The 23,364-nt window shown below is 42.9% G+C and overlaps 1 protein-coding gene across 6 annotated transcripts in view; it reads left to right on the plus strand.

Moving 5' to 3' along the window:
* The window catches only part of CDK6 (cyclin dependent kinase 6), a 260,499-nt gene that overhangs the window by 114,462 nt on the left and 122,673 nt on the right, over nt 1-23,364 (plus strand). For all 6 annotated transcript variants that reach the window (XM_027540176.1, XM_027540178.1, XM_027540179.1 and 3 more), the window contains exon 4: nt 3,436-3,603. In XM_027540176.1, coding sequence (XP_027395977.1) covers nt 3,436-3,603 — 168 coding nt within the window. The remainder of the gene's footprint in view (nt 1-3,435; nt 3,604-23,364) is intronic.

Genomic DNA, 23,364 nt, shown 5'->3' on the forward strand with positions numbered 1-23,364 from the left:
ATGATATATTTTATATATAATGCTTCAGTATTAAATAGAATTATAATATATTTACACCTGCAGATATACCAGTATCTGTTTAAAAGACATGAAAGACAAAGTTATTTAACAGTAGAGTTTTCTCTGTTTTCTGAGTGGTGGTGTTTTGCATGATTTTTTTCTTCCTCTGGACTTTTAATGAATTTTTAAAAAATATTTCTACATGCATTAAGCATGGACCAATTTTATAACTAAGAAAAATATAGTATGTGCTGTGAAGTGAAAGTCTCTTAGTCGTGTCTGACTCTTTGTGACCTCATGGACTATATAGTCCTGGAATTCTCCAGGCCAGAATACTAGAGTGGGCAGCTGTTTCCTTCTCCAGGGGATCTTCACAATCCAGGAGTCAAACCGGGGTCTTCTGTGCTGCAGGCGGATTCTTTACCAGCTGAGCCACCAGGGCTGTATAAATACACAAATGAAAGCAGTATACATGTATTTAAACTTAGGTGGCTCAGTCAGTAAAGAATCCGCCTCCAATGTGGGGGACCTGGGTTCAATCCCTGGGCTGGGAAGATCTCCTTGGAGGAGGGCTTGGCAACCCACTCCAGTATTCTTGCCTGGAGAATCCCCATAGACAGAGGAGACTGGTGGGCTGCAGTCCGTAGAGCTGCAGAGTCGGACATGACGGAGTGACTAAGCGCAGCACACAGTTCAGGCTTTTTATAAATTTCATTTCAGTTCAGTCACTCAGTTGTGTCTGACTCTTTGCAACCCCATGGACCGCAGCACACCAGGCCTCCCTGTCCATCATCAACTGCCGGAGTCTACCCACACCCATGTCCATGGAGTCGGTAAAGCCATCCAACCATCTCATCCCTTATCATCTCCTTCTCCTGCCCTCAATCTTTCCCAACATCAGGGTCTTTTCAAATGAGTCAGCTCTTCGAATCAGGTGGCCAAAGTATTGGAGTTTCAGCTTCAACATCAGTCTTTCCAATGAACACCCAGGACTGATCTCCTTTAGGATGGACTGGTTGGATCTCCTTGAAGTCCAAGGGACTCTCAAGAGTCTTCTCCAACATATAAATTTGCTGCTGCTGCTGCTAAGTCGCTTCAGTCGTGTCCAACTCTGTGCGACCCCATACACAGCGGCCCACCAGGCTCCCCCGTCCCTGGAATTCTTCAGGCAAGAACACTGGAGTGGGTTGCCATTTCCTTCTCCAATGCATGAAAGTGAAAAGTGAAAGTGAAGTCGCTCAGTCATGTCCGACTCTTAGCGACCCCATGGACTTCAGCCTACCAGGCTCCTCCATCCATGGGATTTTCCAGGCAAGAGTACTGGAGTGGGGTGCTATTGCCTTCTCCAACATATAAATTTAGATGGGCCTTGTTAGTAATTACTTGGTTCAGATTTTTACGTATTTATTCTACTCATTGGCTGCTTACACTGTTTGAACACTGAAACATGAATCAAGCACATTTATTCTTGGTACTGTTTGAAAGGGTTGGTGCTTAGTGTATAAGAAGCTAAAGATGGCAAGCCAGGATGGCATTACTTTAGTTTAGTCATGCTGTTTAAAATCCACTGCTTGCAAGTCGTGTGCATGTGTTTCCAATAACGACTTGTGTGCCACAGAAGATTGCTTTCATTAACATTTTGTGCTTCACTTTCACACTCTCGTTTATTCGTTGCAAGTTGCTTTACCCTCAGTGGTTCTTAAGTCCTGGACCACTGTCCCTCAGCAGTGCGGTCTGATCTTTTCGTCTTTGGAAACTTAGAAGGTGACCCCGGCCAGTTCATCAGGCCCGTTTAGGTGGCTCTCAGAAAGAATTCCAGTTCACCTGTGTCATCCCCACTTGGTGCTTTGTCCGCTGGCCTTGTGACAGTGGCCACGTTTCCTCTGGTCATTTCTGACTCGGTCTCCCCTAGGAAACGAGACACTTCACCGATGATCATTTGTTTCCTGCAAACTACACAACCTCTTCACATGCATTACTTCGTTTAAATCTCGTATTATGAAAAGTAAGCCCCATTTTCTCCTTTTTATAGGTGGAAAACTCAGGCTTTGGTTTAGAATAAGCCAGGAAGGTAGAACTCCCCTGAAGAAAATACCAGAACTATAAGCCAGTAACCAAATAGAGCCCAACTGATGAACAAGTGTGTGCTCACCGCCCCTCCCGGCTCTGAAGCCCCTGATGCTGCCTAAGCATTTTTCTAGCCCTTACGAGAGCCTAATTAATTCCATCCTCCCTTTACCGCATTCTCACAGTGTTACGTGGGGTAGGTCAGTCTTGTGAGCCTCCAGATTTCCAAGGGTCATATCACGTTCACTATCTTAAATTCCTGCCATCCGACACTGCCTCTGAGTTTAAAACATTGTACCTGCTTTTGTAAGTTCTAAAATGAGAAGAAGGTGCGACGTTGGTCCAGATGCCTCCGTGCTGCCTGACTCTGCCAGCAGCAAGTGCTCACTGCGGTGGATGCTTTACGAGCAGTGATCCTGTGCTGCAGGTTTTGTCACTTTCCTGTTTTATGGACAGAAAAAGTGAGGCTTGGTGAGGTAAAACTGCTTACCTGGTTTTCCATACTCGTATGATCTTTGATCTAATAAAGGAGTGCCTCGGGAGTTAGAATCCAGTTTTCCTGGACTCTGGTTCAAATCAACACTCTGGTTTTTTTTTTTGCTAGTGGTGTTACTTCGGGCTGATTACATACACCTACTATGTATCAGCTTCTTGACCTGTGAAATGGGTTGATAATATTATTTACCTCAGTGTTGTGGTATGGATTAAGTGAATTACTAAAGCAGGACTTGACACATAGTGACTGCTGAATAATAGGTGCTATAAAAATATTAGGAACTACCATTGCTGTTATCATCGTTTACTGGATTTTAATTGTTGAAATCATGTGTTAAATCATAAAAAAGTATGTGAAGTGAAAAATGTCCCTCTCTTGCCAACTACTTTCTCTCCCCGCCATTAACCCTGGACACCAGTTTAGTATGTATCCTTCCAGAATATTTCCTATGTCATCTGGAACTTTTTTTTTTTTTTTTGGCTTCACCAGGCCTTAGTTGCAGCACATGGGATCTTTAGTTGAGGCATTTGAACTTTTTAATTGTGGCATGTGGGATCTAGTTCCCTGACCAGGGATCAAACCTGAGCTCCCTGCACTGGGAGTACAGTCTTAGCCACTGGACCACCAGGGAAGTCCCTGAAATTATTTTTAAATCATCCTTTCATTAATAAAATATGGGTGGAGAGTGGCACTTTTTGTAGTAATGTTGAGCATGGGAGAGTGGAGCGGTAGAAAGGGAGACAGATTCATTCATTCAGCAGGTGTTTATCAAATGCTTTATATGTGCCAAATACTATTCTAAGTACTGAGAATTCAGCATGTTGAATTTCTCTTTTGGCAAATGATTGATTTTGTTTCTTGGTTTTATTTAGGATATGATGTTTCAGCTTCTCCGAGGCCTGGACTTTCTTCATTCTCACCGAGTGGTGCATCGTGATCTAAAACCACAGAACATTCTGGTGACCAGCAGTGGACAAATAAAGCTGGCTGACTTCGGCCTTGCTCGCATCTACAGTTTTCAGATGGCTCTTACCTCAGTGGTGAGTGAGAAAGCACTGTTCTTTCCTTCAACTTCATTTTCCTCTTTGGAATGACAGACTGCCCCCATTCCAGGCCCCTAATGTTATTACTGCCCGTGGTCAGTTTGTGGACAGAATGTCTTTGCACTTTTTATATGGCGGGCTGTAGGAAGAGAGTGTTCTGCTTACCACTGCAGACACATCCGGGCTGGGCTTGTTGTGGACAGAACCCATTGCAGAAATAGACCGTTGCTTCTTAGCCACTAGAAAGGAATCAGTTACAAGTTTCCCAATGGTTTTGCCATATGGCTTTTTGCCATAACCACTGTTTTCAGAGCTGCATATGTCGTGTCTGGGGAGACACAGCTCGAGGTCAGGGAGAAGACAGCACCAAGAACATATCCCTATCCTAGCCTGAGAAACAGTCAGGTACCTGCACACGTGTGCGAAAGCACTCCTGTGAGGCTGTGGTGTCGACTGTGAAGAAGAGATTGAATTCACGGTGAACTTGGGTGATCCAGGAACAGGCAGCACCACCCCTCCACGGGACGCCTTCCTCCAAGCCGAAACACAAGCGCAGACCCACAGGCTCTATTTTGGCGAAGAAGGACAGTTGTAATCTGGATTTTTTGTCTCATAAAACCATAATCCGCTGACTTTGGTTAGCTTCTGTTTCTCCTAATGTAGTTCATTGTTTCCGAGATGAATTTTGGTGAAAATGCACCCAAAATATACAACAGGAGTCTGGAAGTAAGCACTAATAAATCCTTGTCTTTGAAGGGCCTGTTTTACATACAGTGAATTCATGCATAGATTTTTTTTTTTTTTTTTTTTAAAGCCAGGGAATGTCCCTTTGCTGGGCTATGTATTCGGGGCAGGACATGGACGTTTGGATGTGGACTCGGAGAATCCTTTTGATTCCATGAACGCTACTAACATTGCCCCTAAAGCTTTAGATTAAGCCTTAAGTAAAAGAATCTTCATGAGTCAATAGGCCATTGTCTACGTATTATCCATCTTTTTTTAAATGAATTAATTTATTTTAATTGGAGGCTAATAACTGTACAGTATTGTGGTGGTTTTTGCCGTATATTGACATGAATCGGCCATGGGTGTGCATGTGTCCCCCGTCCTGAATCCCCCCTCCCACCTCCCTCCCCATCCCATCCCTCTGGGTTGTCCCAGTGCACCAGCTTTGAGTGCCCCATTTCATGCATCAAACTTGGACTGGTGATCTATTTCACATATGGTAACATACATGTTTCAAGATGGTCACGACGACCCTATATGCGAGACAGCAAAAGAAATGCAGATATAAAGTCTCTTTTGGACTCTGTGGGAGAAGGTGAGGGTGGGATGATTTGAGAGAATAGCATTGAAACATGTATATTACTGTATCGTCCGTCTTTTAGCCTCAAAGTGTTTCTCAGTCAAGGGTGGCGCTGGAGGGAGGGGGGAGGGGAAACGTGGTTGAGAAATGTATGACAGCATCTTTGGTCATCATAACTTGGGGGGTGGAGGCAGCTGCAAGGTAGCTAATATTCTGCTTAACAAAGAATTGCCTCCACAAATTCCAGTAATGCCCCAGCTGAGAAGTAGACATTCAGGAGGGGAGTTGGAAATTCTCGGAGAGAACTTGCCTTATAAAAAACACTCAATTTGCAAAAGTATTCTGCTTCCTCATCCCCGAAATACAGATGCTGGAACCTGGTACATGTCAGATCGCGTGGTTCCCAGTGTTCTACACTGTACCTAGGGCAAGAGAGTTTTTTTTTACAGAAGATTCCTTTGAATGCGTCACCACTGTTGAGAGAGAAGCATTCTTGTTTCCTGTTGGCCCAACACACACTGTCACTTTTGAGAAGAGTGGGCACAAAATGGTGTTTAAAGGACACATCTCCGATTTGGGTGGTGTCAAGGGAGCCCTTGTATGCTTATATAATCACACCACAAAGGGCTGAGTCTGTGTGTTTGCCCAGTGGGAAGGGTGAGGTGGCTGCGGCTTCCCTAGGAAGTAGTTTTGTATGTTGTTTCGGGGCCCTGGGGAGAAGCTTGAATAGGCTTTGCGATCTGGACAGATGATAGAAGGAACTGGTCTCCTAGGGTAGATTAATTGAAGGAAGGATGAGCCATAACTGAGCCACTTTATTTTAATCCCCCCTCAACGGGGCACTGAAAACCGTAAATAAAAACAGGAAACCCAGTTGGGTTTGTTTTGATTTTTTTTTTTTCTTCTTCTTAAATTTGAGGAATGATAGCCCAGCTTGTGCGTAACACCAATTAACATTCCATTCTCCCTGAAAGTTGATATGTTCAGACAGGAAAATGGAGACAAATGATTTCGTACAGAAAAGGGGAAAGGCAGTCATAAATACCTGATTTTTCAGTATCTAGCTTGTACTGTATACTCTATACTTCTTATGTGACATAAAATAATTCTTATGTGACATGAACTAAAAAGGATTAGCAATCAGAAAAGACACTGGAACAAATTGAGATTTTACTTGAAACAGTAGTAGCTGAAATTTAATGTTAAGAATAAAGAGTATGATTCCTGTAGAATGCTGCATTAAATTTTTTCCCACTGTTCGATATTTTTCTTTTTAAGGGAAAATCCATTTCTGTAGTGATACATTGGTTTGCATACACATGGTGACACTAGACTTGGAATTGTTTTTTTCAGAATGAACTGATATTTTGGGGTTTTTTTGTTTGTTTGTTTGTGTTTTTTTTGCATTTCTCAAAGAGAAAAAGACTACATTCCACTTCCTGGAAATATGCATATTTTAGTGGGTTATGTCATACAGGAACTGGGAATCAACTTGATTTGTGGAATGTTAAAGAAATTTCAAGTTAACTGATTGGAAACTGACATTTTACAACCATGAGAAACACTAATACACTACTTCTGTTCCAAAGCCGGACTCAGATTTCCCCTTTTGGTACCCCCTCAGCAATTAATCCCACCTTCCTCCCGCATTATTTCCAGAGAAACATTAATGCCTTTCGTAAGACTTTTCTGTCTTGTTTGTAATTATTTAGGGATTTTGTTTATCAAGCTGTAAGTTCCTTAAAGGAGTGGGCCTTTGGGGTAGAAATTAATTTAGGACAGTCATAAGTCTAGACTCTAGTTGTGGCTGAAGTTGGTGTAACATAGGGGCAAACGATCTGGTTTGGCTTGTCTTCATCTGATAAGGAGGAGGCTTATGTGCCTTTAGGGCTTCCCTGGTGGTTCAGTGGTAAAGAATCCGCCTGCCAATGCAGGAGACTCGAATTCAATTCTTGGGTCAGGAAGGGTCCCCTGGAGATGGAAATGGCAACCCACTTCAGTATTCTTGCCTGGGAAATCCCATGGACAGAGGAAGGAGCGTGGTGGGCTACAGTCCAAGGGGTTGCAGAGTCAGACACGACTTAGTAACTCAACAACAATTAAGTGCCCTTAACTGGGTGCCTTCCCCATGACACAAAGGTGTCTTAGGAAGAATTGGGGTTTTGCTATTCAGTATACAATCAGGTATGTACATGTAACCTCAAAGGGAAAAGTGGTTTATACTTGTTTCTGTAAATTGTACAGAATCAACATGTGGATGGCTACAGTGAAGACCTTAGAACCAGGCAGGAGGGTCCCGTGGCCTGGGTTTCACAATTTGGAGGAGCCAGCACTGGCCCTGCTCTAGCCACGCCTCTCTTGATGAGGACAGAATCCAGATACCTCTCAGAGTCTGAGACCCCCACGCTCAGCCAGCTAAACGCAAGGCTTTGGAGTTCCCTGACCGAATGGGAATCGCACAAGCTCTTCTCTTCTTCCTAAAAGCACATCGGGCCACCTGTGTGCTCGCCACACGCCTAAGGGGCAGTAGCTTGCAGACGTTGGGCAGGATGGGGACATGCAGATGGGGGTGGCCGTAAGCACGTACATGAGGCCTCTTGTTCTGCAGGGAGGAGCTGGGAAGGTGAAGAGAAGTGGGGCCCATTATACTCAGAGCCTGGTGAAGAACTGTTTCTGAAACCCTGAAAATCAAATTCTGCGACCTGTAATGAAATAACTACATTTGTGGAAAACCAGAGAACAGGTCCAAGGGAGCTTCTTTCCATTGTACGTAAGGGACCTGTACAAATCATGCCCCATGCGGTTATATATAATCTTGTGGCAGATGGATTTCAAGAATACAGGCATACCTCATTTTATTCGCCTCGCTCTATTGCGTTTAGCAGATGTTGCATGTTTTACAAATGGGCGCTTTGTGGTGATCCTGCATTATAGCACCGTTTTCCAACAGCGTTTGTTCAGTTAATGTCTCTGTGTCACTTTTTTGTAACTCTGGCAATATTTTCCAGCTGTTTCAGTCTTAAATTGAATATTTGTTTTGGTGATCTGTGATGTTACTATTTCAAAAACATTATGTGCTGCAGAAGGCAGGATTTCTTAGCAATAATTATTTTTTAATTAAAGCATGTACATTTTCAGGGCTTCCCAGGTGTCATAGTGGTAAAGAATCTGCCTGCCAATGCAGGAGACACAGGAGACGTGGGTTCGATCCCCGGGTCGGGAAGATTCCACTGGAGCAGGGCATGGCAGCCCACTCCGGTATTCTTGCCTGGAGAATTCCATGGGCAGAGGAGCCTAGCGGGCTGTAGTTCGTGGGGTCTCAAAGGGTCATACAACACTGAGCAAACACGCACACATGGACTTTTTGTTTTGTTTGTTTTTTAATTAATTTGTTTTAATTGGAAGAGAATTACTTTATTTTGGTGGGTTTCCCGTACATCAACATCAATCGGCCACAGGTATACATGTGTTCCCCTCCCCTCCCCCCACCATCCTGAACTCCCCTCCCACCTGCATCCCCACCCTACGCCTCTGGGTTGTCCTAGAGCACCAGCTTTGGGTGCCGTGCTTCATGCACAAACTCAGATTGGCCATCTGTTTTACATATGGTAATACACGTTTCAGTGCAGTTCTCTCAAATCATCCCACCCTCACCTTCTCTCACTGAGTCCGAAAGTCTGTTCTTTACATCTGTGTCTCTTTTGCTGTCTCGCATACAGGGTCATCGTTACCATCTTTCTAAATTCCATATATATGTGTTAATATACTGTGTTGGTGTTTTTCTGTCTGACTTACTTCACTCTGTATAATAGGCTCCAGTTTCATCTACCTCATTAGAACTGATTCATATGCATTCGTTTTAATAGCTGAGTAATATTCCATTGTGTATATGTACCACAGCTTTCTTATCCATTTGTCTGCCAATGGACATCTAGGTTGCTTCCATGTCCTGGCTGTTGTAAACAGTGCTGTGATGAACATTGGGATACACGTCTCTTTCAATTCTGGTTTCCTCGGTGTGTATGCCCAGCAGTGGAATTGCTGGGTCATATGGCAGTTCTCTGCATATAAGTTAAATAAACAGGGTGACAATATACAGCCTTTATGAGAAATGCTGGACTGGAAGAAACACAAGCTGGAATCAAGATTGCCGGGAGAAATACCAATAACCTTAGATATGCAGGTGACACCACCCTTATGGCAGAAAGTGAAGAGGAACTAAAAAGCCTCTTGATGAAAGTGAAAGTGGAGAGTGAAAAAGTTGGCTTAAAGCTCAACATTCAGAAAACTAAGATCATGGCATCTGGTCCCATCACTTCATGGGAAATAGATGGGGAAACAGTGGAAACAGTGTCAGACTTTATTTTTCTGGGCTCCAAAATCACTACAGATGGTGACTGCAGCCATGAAATTAAAAGATGCTTACTCCTTGGAAGGAAAGTTATGACCACCCTAGATAGCATATTCAAAAGCAGAGACATTACTTTGCCAACAAAGGTTCGTCTAGTCAAGGCTATGGTTTTTCCTGTGGTCATGTATGGATGTGAGAGTTGGACTGTGAAGAAAGCTGAGCACCGAAGAATTGATGCTTTTGAACTGTGGTGTTGGAGAAGACTCTTGAGAGTCCCTTGGACTGCAAGGAGATCCAACCAGTCCATTCTGAAGGAGATCAGCCCTGGGATTTCTTTGGAAGGAATGATGCTAAAGCTGAAACTCCAGTACTTTGGCGGTGCCAGGGTTGATGTTTTTATATCCAGATGTAATGGCCACATCTATGCAGTTAGAGTGAGTCACTCCTCAGGGCAGTCACCATGATGCCACCTGTGGGTAGAGAGAAGGCTACAGCCTAAAATGAGCTCGTTCCTTTTGGGGCATCAGTAACTTCTCATGCTGGGATGAAGTCCAGAATCGCCCTGCCATAAACGAATTTCTGTTCTTCGGTGAACAATAAGTATTACAGTGCCTTTTCAGTGTTTTGGGGGCACCTTTATCCAATCATTAGACAAATGGGAGAATTCGCATTTTTCCTCCAAATGCCTGTGCCTACCACACAGTTTGGAGGGAAAAAATCCACTTTGTATCATATGGAAGAATGAGAATATTCTGTCTTCAGTGACTTAATAAAAATTCTTACTAAGTGAATCACATTCTCCTTCTCAAAAGTTCCTTTTTTCTGTATTATCTTTCCTATTAAAGGACATATGTAAGCATATGAAAGCACCTTCCTCTCTGTAGAAGTAAAAGATAACAACTAAATAGGAAACATGGGAAGACTGTTTTGATAATTATATGGATTACAAAAATTCACTTGGGGATTTTTTTTTATATGAAACTGATAAGACTCCCAAAATTTCCATATTTAAAATCACTCCACAAGAATTAGAAAAAATCCCAATTGCTTACATCATCTCCTTACGCCTCTGGTGTTTTCCTCTTCCGGTGCCCACATGGGTAGCAATTGCATGCGAGCATGAGTGCCAGGTCACTTCAGTCATATCCAACTCTTCGTGACCCCTTGGGCTGTATAGTCCACCAGACTCCTCTGACCATGGGATTCTCTGGGCAAGAATACTAGGGTGGGTTGCCACACTCTCCTCCGGGGGTCTTCCCGACCTAGGGATCGACTCTGAGTCTCTTACATCTTCTCCTTTGTCAGGCAGGTCCTTTGCGCCTCCTCGGAAGCCTGTGGGTAGCGCTTAGTAAACACGAAAGAAACCTTGTGGATTCAGAAAGTCTTTGATAACCCGAGGGTAGAAAGTTAATGGAGTTGTGACATTCAGTCAGCAGATCCTGATCGCTTTCCACGTGCCAAGCACTGTCGGTGAATCCGAGGGACCGTGGGGAGCAGAAGTGGACGAGGTCTTGCTCTCATGGAGCTCAAAATGGGGAGGCAGATCTTAATCAGTTAGTCATGCCAAGAAGTGTAGAGTTAGAAACAGAGAAAAGTGCAACAAGGGAGAAGGGCAGAATGCTGCAAAGCCCTTGGGTCAGGGAAGCCCTCCCCGCTCACGCCCTCCAGGATGGGAGATGCTGAGAGGCCGCCAGCATCCTCCCTGGGTGCAGGCCCCATGGAGGTGCCCGTCCTGCACTCTGTGCTCATTTTGTCCGTTTCTGTTTGGGATAGCTCACTCGACAGCTGGCACCACGAAGCCGGCAAAGGGAAGCCAGACCCAAGATCAGAGAACAATGTCATCTTTTACAGGAGAAAATAAATTGTTTATGCTTGTTTCCTCTCCGTGCGTGTTGTATTTACTATGGAGACCTGGCAGGGTCTGTGCCTCCTCGGGCAGCCGAGTTGCTCCCACAGAAGCCTGCAAAGCCTGCCAGTGCATACTGAGTAAATCAGGGCAAAGGCGTGAACCGAGTATAATGGAAAAAACCCAAAGCCTGTCGCCAGGGCACCTCGGCGAAAGGGCAGGACGCACCTCGCCAGGCTCCCGTGGCTCCCGCCCCGTTCGACCTCCGCTCGCCGAGAGACAGCCAGGTCTGTTGTGAACGCCTCCAGTCGCCAGTGCGTGTTTCCCAGCTCACAATGGAGCGCTTGTGCCGCCTTCGTTTTCACTTTCACCAGCGAGGGAAGCGGAGCACAATGGGGCAGTACCCACGGCTTGGGAACAGGACACGTTTTTCCTTAGGGTTCCCAGGGCTGGGGACGTGGAAAAGGCCAGAGCCAAGACAAACACGCGAAGCCAGCCAGATCCTCCGTTACGCTTTCTCAGTGGCAATCAAACACATTTCCAGTTACCATCTGATGGGTAGTCTCTGCCTGTGGGGTAAAGGCAGATGCTGTTGACCACGGTGAGCACCTTCCCTGAAGAAAGAGCCTGTATTCCTCACCGTACAGGATGCCGCCGTGGCGTGCCTGTGGGTGCCTATCGCATCGCACCGACTCTTCTTGCTCAGTCCATCAAATGACTGCTTTCCTTGTTTGTAAAAGATAGACGTTCATTTGATTGCAGCTCCTTCGTAAGCGATCACTGCTGAAAATTAGTTCTGGACAAAAACAGTTTAACTGTAATGCTACTGCCTGGAAGCTGTTTTGCTTCCTCCATACATCTGTTCGGCCCCCTCATCAAGGTATGATATAGACAGGGTCTGCTTGTCACCTGGTTATCTACATTCATCCTGCCCGTGTCTACCCTGTGTGAGGCCATTCAGGTCTCAGAAGTAAGTTGAATGATGGCTTAAAGGTGAGTCACTCAGTCGAGTCTGACTCTGTGACCTCATGGACTGTAGCCCGCCAGGCTCCTCTATCCATGGAGTTCTCCAGACAGGAATACTGGAATGGGTTGCCCTTCCCTTTTCTGGGAGATCTTCCCGACCCAAGGATCAAAGCCTGGTCTTCTGCATTACAGGCAGATTTTTTACTGTCTGAGCCACAGGGGATGCCCAAATCTCAGAAGCTCGAGGCCAGGTTTGAGTGTAAAGACCAACCATTGTTCTAACGTTTTGGAGTCCAAGTGCTTTAGAGAGGTTTTGCAAACAGAGGGTTTCTTAGGGATCCAGAAGCTGGAAACATTTCGTTGCCTCTTCCATTTAATATTCGTATGGGAATGATTATCCCATCGCCCCTAAATTCCCTTAACACAACTGTCCTGTCATGTCCCTTCAGCAGAGTATGAGACGCGGTCCTTAGAATTGAGTAGAAAACAATGTCTCTATAACTTGGATTTTCACATCCTCTCTAATTCTTAGGATATGTCACTTCTGGTGTTTTGCAGATACCGCTGCTTGCTCCCTTGTAAGGCGGGGAAAGATAGGAATATCTTCAGTTTGCTTGGGCTTGGCTCGTCTCCTAGTACAAGTTCCTGAGTTGAGAAGTGTCACTGAAATTCTGTTACGTTGAACACTGCCGTTTTTATTCACTCGCCTGCGGTGTTGCACTATTTTAGAGTTTCCTACAGTGCCCTCTTGGCCCATGGTAGTCACTTGATAAACACGTGATGAATGAATGAAACAAATCCTCATGATTCTCCATTGTCTAAAGAATTAATTCCAACTCGGTAGCATGGCACGCAGAGGGTTGTTTTTTGTTTTTTCTGTGTTCAGTTCAATTCAGTGACTCCGTCATGTCCAACTCTTTGTGACCCCATGGACTGCAGCACACCAGGCCTCTCTGTCCATCACCAACCCCTCCATCCTCTCCTTCCCACCTGCAAATCACCCCCATGCTCATAAATACATATTCCTTATTGTTGAACACCATCATTTCTCACTACTCTTTAAATATAAGTTCTTTCACAACTCCCTCTTTTTACAGATGAATCGGTGAATAAATTTCCAACTCTACTTTTTCCGTGTTGCTGGTGGGACCATTGCATCATCATTCAGTTCAGTTCAGTCACTCAGTCCTGTCTGACTCTTTGCAACTGCATGGACTGCAGCATGCCAGGCCTCCCTGTCCATCACCAGCTCCCAGAGTTTACTCAAATTCATGTCCATTGAGTTGGTGATACCATCCAACCATCTCATCCTCTGTTATCCCCTTCTCCTCCCACATTCAATCTTTCCCAGCATCAGGGTCTTTTCAGATGAGTCAATTCTTTGCATCAGATGGCCAAAGTATTGGAGTTTCAGTTTTAGCATCAGTCCTTCCAGTGAATATTCAGGACTGACTTCCTTTAGGATGGACTGGTTGGATCTCCTTGCTGTCCAAGGAATTCTCAAGAGTCTTCTCCAACACCACAGTTCAAAAGCATCAGTTCTTCGGCGCTCAGCTTTCTTTATGGTCCTATTCTCACATCCATATGTGACTACTGGAAAAACCATAGCTTTAACTAGACAGACCTTTGTTGGCAAAGTAATGTCTGCTTTTTAATATGTTGTCTAGGTTGGTCATAGCTTTTCTTCCAAGGAGCAAGCATCTTTTAATTTTGTGTGTATTTTAATCACACCATCTGCAGTGATTTTGGAGCCCCCCAAAATAAAGTCTGTCACGGTTTCCATTGTTTCCCCATCTATTTGCCATGAAGAGATGGGACCAGATGCCATGATCTTAGTTTTCTGATTGTTGAGTTTTAAGCCAACTCTTTAACTCTTCCTCTTTTACTTTCATCAAGAGGCTCTTTAGTTCTTCTTCATTGATAAGCATCTAAAGATTTGTTGTTTATTTTAAACCCAGCTTTCAGCTAATCTTCCCAGTTGCCCACTGCGTCACTCCCTGACAGTCACTGGAGCTCTGAGGGAGTGGCAGTTACACTTTGAGTATCTGTTGAGGCAGCCAGTCCTAACCTTCAAATAATTACCATGCTTCATCCTCCTTATTTGAGATTCCCAAGCCTTCCTACTCCTCCCCTACTTGTGCAGGTACATTTACTGTATAGTGTGTTTAAATTAAGATTTAAGGTCTTTGGGGATCCTTAAAGGAACCGTAATGTTGTAGGAAAAGGTAGAAAATGTCTGTGTTACTGTTTCCTTTAGTCATTTTATTTAGTCCACTTGGGTTCTTGAGAAGTATAAGTACGTGTTTCTGTTAATCTCTATGTGGATGTGTGCCTGTTCAAGTTGCTTCAGCTGTGCCCAACTCTTTGTGAGCCTGTGGACTGCAGCCCACCTGGCTCCTCTGTCCATAGGAGTCTCCAGGCAAGACTACTGGAGTGGGATGCCATGCCCTTCAGCAGGGGATCTTCCTGACCCAGGGAGCGAACTCAGGTCTCCTGTGTCTCCCGCATTGGCAGGCGGGTTCTTTACCATTGAACCACCGGGGAAACCCTGATCTGTATAGCTGTCTCCAGAAGTTCAGCTCAGACTTGTGTGCGGTCGCTCTGTTATGCTGGATTTTCTTTCCTGTTGTATTGACTTTATTGCTAATATTTCAAATGTGTTTATCACCGATGCTCGCTGGGCTGCTGAACAGTGCCTCTTGCTGCTCCCACTTTCTGTTTTCCTTTTCTCTGCAGATTGGAGCACAAGGAGAGTGACGTTGTGACACCCAACATCATAAGGACACTGGCGATTTTTAAGCCCCTCATAAATTTGAATGCTAAAGCTTACAGTTGGCTGTGGAGGAATAGTCTACCGTCAGGTCTCAGGGAAACATCCAACAGAAAGGAGGGGAACGCGTAGGAGAATTTACTTTAGCACTGCTCATATATTTATTTTGAAGGCTGGCAGAATCTAAAAGTGGGGGCCATAAATTTAGCCACTCAACCATAAAAAGCCCAAAATAAGGGATTAAAAATTTCTCCTGCTTCTAGGTTTGGATACTAAAGTTTCAAGATTTCTCTTCTGCTATATAACTTTTTTTTGTTTGTTTGTTTAATTTCTAACCCATCCTTCCCTTTCTTCTTTCCCATTTTTATTTTGATGAATTCCTCTTTAAAGGTCAGCATGCTTCTAGATGTGGGGACGTGTTTTCTGAGAGAGGCTGGTAGATTCCTCGGTGACGCTGACGCCTCCCTGCACCTTATGTAACGCAGGGTGATTTCAGTGAGGTGTGGACCGCACATGGTATCTGTTCTTGTGGGAAAATATGCTTCAGTGGTTTACTGGCACTGGTCTTGGAATGTGGCATTTAAAAGTACCTTTTTACAGTGGGAAAGAATTCTGTCAAGAATAAACAGTCTGACCTTGTTAAATGGGCCAAAGTCGGTCTGTAACCTAGTTCCAAAAAACTAGCTTTTACTAGTTTAGAAAAAGCAGATGAGAAACGTTACCGCAAAAGCTATCTAAAGAATAGAAAAGATTCTTACAAAGTATATGAGGTAAGTTCCTGAAATGAGGGTCTTCATCTATATTCATGAAAAGGTCTTGACTGAACTGTAAAATCCCACTTTTCCAGAGCGGATAGAAAAACGAGGACTCCAGTTCACCAGAAAACCAGATTTTCTTTTTCCTGGAAAGACAAGACTGGCTTATTGAAAGGAGCTGTGGGAGGGGCCATGCAGCATGGACCAACCGTGGGAAAGCAGCCGGCTTGGGGAGCCGGAGGAGGAGCCCGGATTGCCACGGGCTGCCCACTGCCCACGGGTTAAAAGGTGGAGTGAAGCAGTCTGTCCCTCCCATTTCTCTTGTTGTTGTTTAGGCTCTCAGTCTGCGTCCGACTCTTTGCGACCCCGTGGACTGTAGCCCACCAGGCTTCTCTGTCCGTGGGATTTCCCAGGCAAGGATACTGGAGTGGGTTGTCAGTTCCTTCTCCAGGGGATCTTCCCGACCCAGGGATCGAACCCAGGTCTCCTGCACTGCAGGCGAGTTCTTTACCGTTGAGCCACCAAAGAAGCCCTCACCTTTTTCTCCACCCCCTTTTCCCACCTACCTCAAGCCCACCCCCGTGATCTTGCCACTCCAGACCTCTTTCCTCTCTTTTGCGAGGACAGGCCATTAGACTGTGTGCCTCCAGACATTAGATCTTCCCTCTGCTTAAACTGCTCTTCCCTTTTTCAGCCTAGCAAACTTGTACTACTTAGTCTTCAAGAAAGGCCACCCCCTCACTGAAATCTGAAAGATTCTCTAGGACAAAGTTAGGCCCTTCTTTTGTATACTGTTGATTTTGAGAGACTAGCCATCATATGATAACGCCCCCATTGGTTTGCCTTCCATTTTAAAAAGAATAACTGTAAAATATCCATTGAGGTAATGGGACACAGGCACCGAGGTATTGGTCTGTGAGTGTGTATGTGTGTGTGTGTGTGTGTGTGTGAGAGAGAGAGAGAGAGAGAGAGAGAGAGAGAGAGAGAGAGGGATGAAATACTGGGTTTGCCAAAAAGTTCATTGGGGTTTTTCCGTACCAGCTTATGGAAAATTCTGAATGCATTTTTATTTTTTGGCCATTCCAGTTAGAGGTTTCTAGGGAGCAGAGGTGTAGGGAGGCTGGCTTGGGTGGGGGTGCTGAGTGAGATCAAGACAGGGAAGCTGCCCCCCCAAACATCAGCTTTCCTGAAAGGTGTCACCAGAGTCTCTGTCTGCATCCATTTTGAAATTTCAGCATCAGGAATGAAACTTGTTTTAGTAATCAGTTTCACTGCTAAATCTTGTGTTTATTTTTAAATGATATTCTGGAAAAACAGGATTTGACTGCTTTTACTCAGAGGCATGGCCATCAAGTAGGTGGTTTGGTTAGTTATTGTCATAGCGGGCTAGATCTAGTCACAACCACTGTTTGGTTTTTTTTTTAAACCTTTATTTTGTATTCGGGTATACCTGATTGACAGTGTTGTGATAGTTTCAGGTAAACAGCGAAGGGACTCGGCCATACATAGGCATGTATCCATTTTCCCCCAAACTCCCCTCCCATCCAGGCTGCTGCATAACACTGAGCAGGGTTCCCTGTGCTCTACAGTACATAGCCCCTTTCAATGTTAAACAGTTGATTTATCAGTAATGAATTAAATTGAGGAAAATTTTTCACGAGTTACAGAAGAAACTAGATCTTATGTTTTTTAAAAAATTGATACAGCTTTCAGAAAACTGTGTAAGTCAAAAAAAAAAAAAAAACAACCCTAATGTGTAAAATAGATAAATAATCAGGTACTTTGCAGATGAGTTTATGGCAAGGTTTTTCAAAAGTAGCTTCTGCAATCTAACATAAAGTTAATAGGTTAAAGTTCATTTTCTTAAGCCTTTCCAGAATTATATATATCATGAAAAACTACCTACTCTATCTGACCACTCTAATTTTCAGTGGTTCTTACATACAAAAAAAAATTTTTTTTAATCCCTTGTGAATTTAAAAGTGTTAACTGTCCAGGAAAAAAAAAAGAGAGAGAGAGAGAGACTTACATGTTCCTTTTATACCTGGACACACATAGGCTACTATCATCATGACTATTACTTGCAAGTTGAAATTTAAAATGTAGCAAAACATTTAGGATTTTGACAAGATTGAGTAAATAATGCATTTGAAATAAGAAAAGCATCTTCAAGTTTGAACTTTCCTTAATAATGGTATAGTAAGTCAAAACACAACAAACTGTGGAAAATTCTTAAAGAGATGGGAATACCAGACCATCTGACCTGCCTCCTAAGAAATCTGTATGCAGGACAAGAAGAACAGTTAGAACTGGACATGGAACAACAGGCCAATTCCAAATCGGGAAAGGAGTACGTCAAGGCTGTATATTGTCACCCTGCTTATTTAACTTATATGCAGAGTACATCATGAGAAATGCTAGGCTGGACGAAGCACAAGCTGGAATCAAGATGGCCGGGAAAAATATCAGTAACCTCAGATATGCAGCTGACACCACCCTTATGGCAAAAAGTGAAGAGGAACCAAAGAGCCTCTTGATGAAAGTGAAAAAGGAGAGTGAAAATGTGACTTAAAATTCAACAGTCAGAAAACTAAGATCATGGCATCTGGTCCCATCACTTCATGGCAAATAGACAGGGAAACAGTGGAAACAGTGGCAGACTTTTATTTTTGGGGGCTCCAAAATCACTGCAGATGGTGACTGCAGCCATTAAATTAAAAGATGCTTGCTTCTTGGAAGAAGAGCTATGACCAACCTAGACAACATATTAAAAAGCAGAGACATTACTTTGCCAACAAAGGTCCATCTAGTTAAAACTATGGTTTTTCCAGTAGTCCTGTATGGATGTGAGAGTTGGACCATAAAGAAAGCTGAGCACCGAAGAACTGATGCTTTTGAACTGTTGTGTTGGAGAAGACTCTTGAGAGTCCCTTGGACTGCAAGGAGATCCAACCAGTCCATCCTAAAGGAGATCAGTCCTGAATATTAATTGGAAGGACTGATGCTGAAGCTGAAACTCCAATACTTTGGCCATTTGATGTGAAGAGCTGACTCATTTGAAAAGACCCTGATGCTGGGAAAGATTGAATGTGGGAGGAGAAGGGGATGACAGAGGATGAGATGGTTGGATGGCATCACCAACTCAATGGACATGAATTTGAGTGAACTCTGGGAGCTGGTGATGGACAGGGAGGCCTGGCATGCTGCATTCCATGGGGTCGCAAAGAATTGGAGACAACTGAGCGACTGAACTGAACTGAACTCAAAGTCAAAATATAATCTTTGTCTTTTCTTTATGGCTATTATTTTCATTTTATTTCTAGAATAATTCCTTAGTTTTTAGGATCAGGGACTGAAATACCACCTTTAAATGCCATATTGCTGCTATCATACATATAGCATAATCCAAATTGTATTTTTCATCAGGTTTCTTTCTCTTTGGTGGTTATGGCTCCTATTTTTAAAGGAATCAAATTTTCTTTATATTTATTATAGTTCCCAAGTATTATTAGTTCTGTTGTATTTAAGAAAAATATGATATTCATGGATTGCTTTAAATTTGCTCTGCAGTTTTTAGAAATTTGACACTACTTGTATGATACCGTTCACTAGGTTTTCTGCAGACATTTTCTCCAATTTCTTCTGCATGTCCATTTGTAGCATTTGTATACGTGATTCAGTCCCTTCTTTAAAACTCTAATCTTTCTATAATCAGTTTTTTTAATCTACATTCTGTTTTTAATTAATTTACTTTTTATTGAAGGATAATTGCTTTACAGAATTTTGCTGTTTTCTGTCAAACCTCAACATGAATCAGCCATAGGTATACATATATCCCCTCCCTTTTGACCCTCCCTCCCATCTTCCTCCCCATCCCACCCCTCTAGGTTGATATAGAGCCCCTGTTTGAGTTTGCTGAGCCATACAGCACATTCCTGTTGGCTGCCTATTTCACATATGGTAATGTAAGTTTCCATTTTACTCTTTCCATACATCTCACCCTTTCCTCCCCTCTCCCCATGTCCATAAGTCTATTCTCTATGTCTGTTTCTCCATTGCTGCCCTGTAAGTAAACTCTTCAGTACCATTTTTCTAGATTCCGTATATGTGCGTTAGAATACAATATTTATCTTTCCCTTTCTGACTCACTTCACTCTGTATAATAGGCTCTAGTTTCACCCACCTCATCAGAACTGACTCAAATGCATTCCTTTTTATGGCTGAGTAATATTCCATTGTGTATATGTACCACAACTTCTTTTTATCTGTTGGTGGACATCTAGTTGTTCTAGCTATTGTAAATAGTGTTGCAATGAAGAATGAGATACATGTGTCTTTTTCAACCCTGGTTTCCTCGGGGTATATACCTAGGAGTGGGATTGCTGGGTCATTGGAAAAGACTCTGCTGCTGGGAGGGATTGAGGGCAGGAGGAGAAGGGGACGACAGAGGATGAGATGGCTGGATGGCATCGCTGACTCGATGGACATGAGTCTGAGTGAACTCCGGGAGTTGGTGATGGACAGGGAGGCCTGGCGTGCTGCGATTCATGGGGTCGCAAAGAGTCGGACATGACTGAGCGACGAATCTGATCTGATCTGATGGTGGTTTTATTCCTAGTTTTTTAACGAATCTCCGTACTGTCTTCCATAGTGGCTGTATCAATTTACATTCCCACCAACAGTGCAAAAGCTTTCCTTCTACTCACACCCTCTCCAGCATTTATTGTTTGTAGACTTCTTAATGCTGGCCATTCTGACCGGTGTGAGGTGATAATCTCATTGTGGTTTTGATTTGCATTTCTCTAATGATGAGTGATGTTGAGCTTCTTTTCATGTGTTTGTTAGCCATCTGTATGTCTTCTTTGGAGAAATGTCTGTTTAGGTCTTTTTCCCACTTTTTGATGGGATTGTTTGTTTTCTTGGTATTGAGTTGTATGCGCTGCTTGTATATTTTGGAAATTAATCCTTTGTCAGTTGTTTCATTTGCTATTATTTTCTCCCATTCTGAGGGTTTTCTTTTCATCTTGCTTATAGTTTCCTTTGCTGTGCAAAAGCTTTTAAGTTTAATCAAGTCCCACTTGTTTACTTTTGTTTTTATTTCCTTTACTCTAGCAGGTGGGTCATAGAGGATCTTGCCTTGATTTATGTCATCCTATATTTTCCTCTAAGAGTTTTATAGTTTCTGGTCTTACATTTAGGTCTTTAATCCATTTTGCGTTTATCTTTGTGTATGGTGTTAGGAAGTGATCTAATTTCATTCTTTTACATGTAGCTGTCCAGTTTTCCATTTATTGAAGAGGCTGTCTTTGCCCCATTGTATATTCTTGCCTCCTTTGTCAAAAATAAGGTACCCATAGGTGCATGGGTTTATTTCTGGGCTTTCTATCTTGTTCCATTGGTCTGTATTTCTGTTTTTGTGCCAGTACCATACTGTCTTGCTGACTGTAGCTTTGTAGTATAACCTGAAGTCAAGAAGTTTGATCTTCCAGCTCCATTCTTCTTTCTCAAGACTGCTTTGGCTATTCAGGGTCTTTTGTGTTTCCATATGAATTGTGAAATTTTTTGTTCTAGTACTGTGAAAAATGCCATTGGTAATTTGATAGGGATCACATTGAATCTGTAGATTATATTTGGTAGGAGAGTCATTTTCACAATATTGATTCTTCCTACCCAGGAACATGGAATATCTGTCCATCTGTTTATGTCATCTTTGATTTCTTTCATTAGTGTCATAATTTTCTGTGTACAGTTCTTTCATCTCCTTAGGTAAGTTTATTCCTAGATATTTAATTCTTTTTGTTGCAGTGGTGAATGGGATTGATTCCTTAATTGCCCTTTCTGATTTTTCATTATTAGTATATAGAAATGCAAGTGATTTCTGTGTACTGATTTTGTATCCTGCAACTTTGCTAAATTCGCTGATTAGCTCTAGTAATTTTCTAATACTATCTTTAGGATTTTCTATGTACGGTATCATGTCATCTGCAAACAGTGAGAGCTTTACTTCTTTTCTGATCTGGATTCCTTTTATTTATTTATTTTTTCTTCTCTGATTGCTGTAGCTAGGATTTCCAGAAGTATGTTGAATAATAGTGGTGAAAGTGGGCGCCCTTGTCTTGTTCCTGATCTTAGGGGGAATGCTTTGAGTTTTTCACCACTGAGAATAATGTTTGCTGTAGGCGTACCGTATATTGCCTTTTCTATGTTGAAATAGGTTCCTTCTATGCCCATTTTTTGTAGAGTTTTAATCATAAATAGGTGCTGAATTTTGTCAAAGGCTTTTTCTGTATCTATTGAGATGATCATATTGCATCCTTTTTTAATTGCTAAAATTATTTAAAAATGCAGACATTCCAGATAGGTTAAAAAAATGAAAAGAGAAATTTCTCAGTTATCTTTCTTCTCATAAAAAAACACTATTAACAGTTTGGTAAAACTATGGATGGAGATTCATGACATTGTACAGGAGACAAGGATCAAGACCATCCCCAAGAAAAAGAAATGCAAAAAAGCAAAATGGCTGCCTGAGGAGGCCTTACAAATAGCTGTGAAAAGAAGAGAAGCTAAAAGAAAAGGAGAAAAGGAAAGATATAAGCATCTGAATGCAGAGTTCCAAAGAATAGCAAGGAGAGATAAGAAAGCCTTCCTCAGCGATCAATGCAAAGAAATAGAGGAAAACAACAGAATGGGAAAGACTAGCAATCTCTTCAAGAAAATCAGAGATACCAAGGAAACATTTCATGCAAAGATGGGCTCGATAAAGGTCAGAAATGGTAGGGACCTAACAGAAGCAGAAGATATTAAGAAGAGGTGGCAAGAATACACAGAAGAACTGTACAAAAAAAGGTCTTCACGACCCAGATAATCATGATGGTGTGATCACTCACCTAGAGCCAGACATCCTGGAATGTGAAGTCAAGTGGGCCTTGGAAAGCATCACTACGGACAAAGCTAGTGGAGGTGATGGAATTCCAGTTGAGCTATTTCAAATCCTGAAAGATGAAGCTGTGAAAGTGCTGCACTCAATATGCCAGCAAATTTGGAAAACTCAGCAGTGGCCCCAAGACTGGGAAAGGTCAGTTTTCATTCCAGTCCCAAAGAAAGACAATGCCAAAGAATACTCAAACTACTGCACAATTGCACTCATCTCACACGCTAGTAAAGTAATGTTCAAAATTCTCCCAGCCAGGCTTTACCAATACATGAACTGTGAACTTCCACATGTTCAAGCTGGTTTCAGAAAAGGTAGAGGAACCAGAGATCAAATTGCCAACGTCTGCTGGATCTTTGAAAAAGCAAGAGAGTTCCAGAAAAACATCTATTTCTGCTTTATTGACTATACCAAAGCCTTTGACTGTGTGGATCACAATAAACTGTGGAAAATTTTTAAAGAGATGGGAATACCAGACCACCTGACCTGCCTCTTGAGAAACCTGTATGCAGGTCAGGAAGCAACAGAACTGGACATGGAACAACAGATCAGTTCCAAATAGGAAAAGGAGTACGTCAAGGCTGTACATTGTCATCCTGCTTATTTAACTTATATGCAGAGTGCATCATGAGAAACGCTGGACTGGAAGAAACACAAGCTGGAATCAAGATTGCCAGGAGAAATATCAATAACCTCAGATATGCAGATGACACCACCCTTATGGCAGAAAGTGAAGAGGAACTAAAAAGCCTCTTGTTGAAAGTGAAAGAGGAGAGTGAAAAAGTTGGCTTAAAGCTCAACATTCAGAAAACGAAGATCATGGCATCTGGTCC

Source organism: Bos indicus x Bos taurus, chromosome 4 (genome assembly GCF_003369695.1).
Source record: "Bos indicus x Bos taurus breed Angus x Brahman F1 hybrid chromosome 4, Bos_hybrid_MaternalHap_v2.0, whole genome shotgun sequence".
Classification (NCBI taxonomy): Eukaryota; Metazoa; Chordata; class Mammalia; order Artiodactyla; family Bovidae; genus Bos; species Bos indicus x Bos taurus.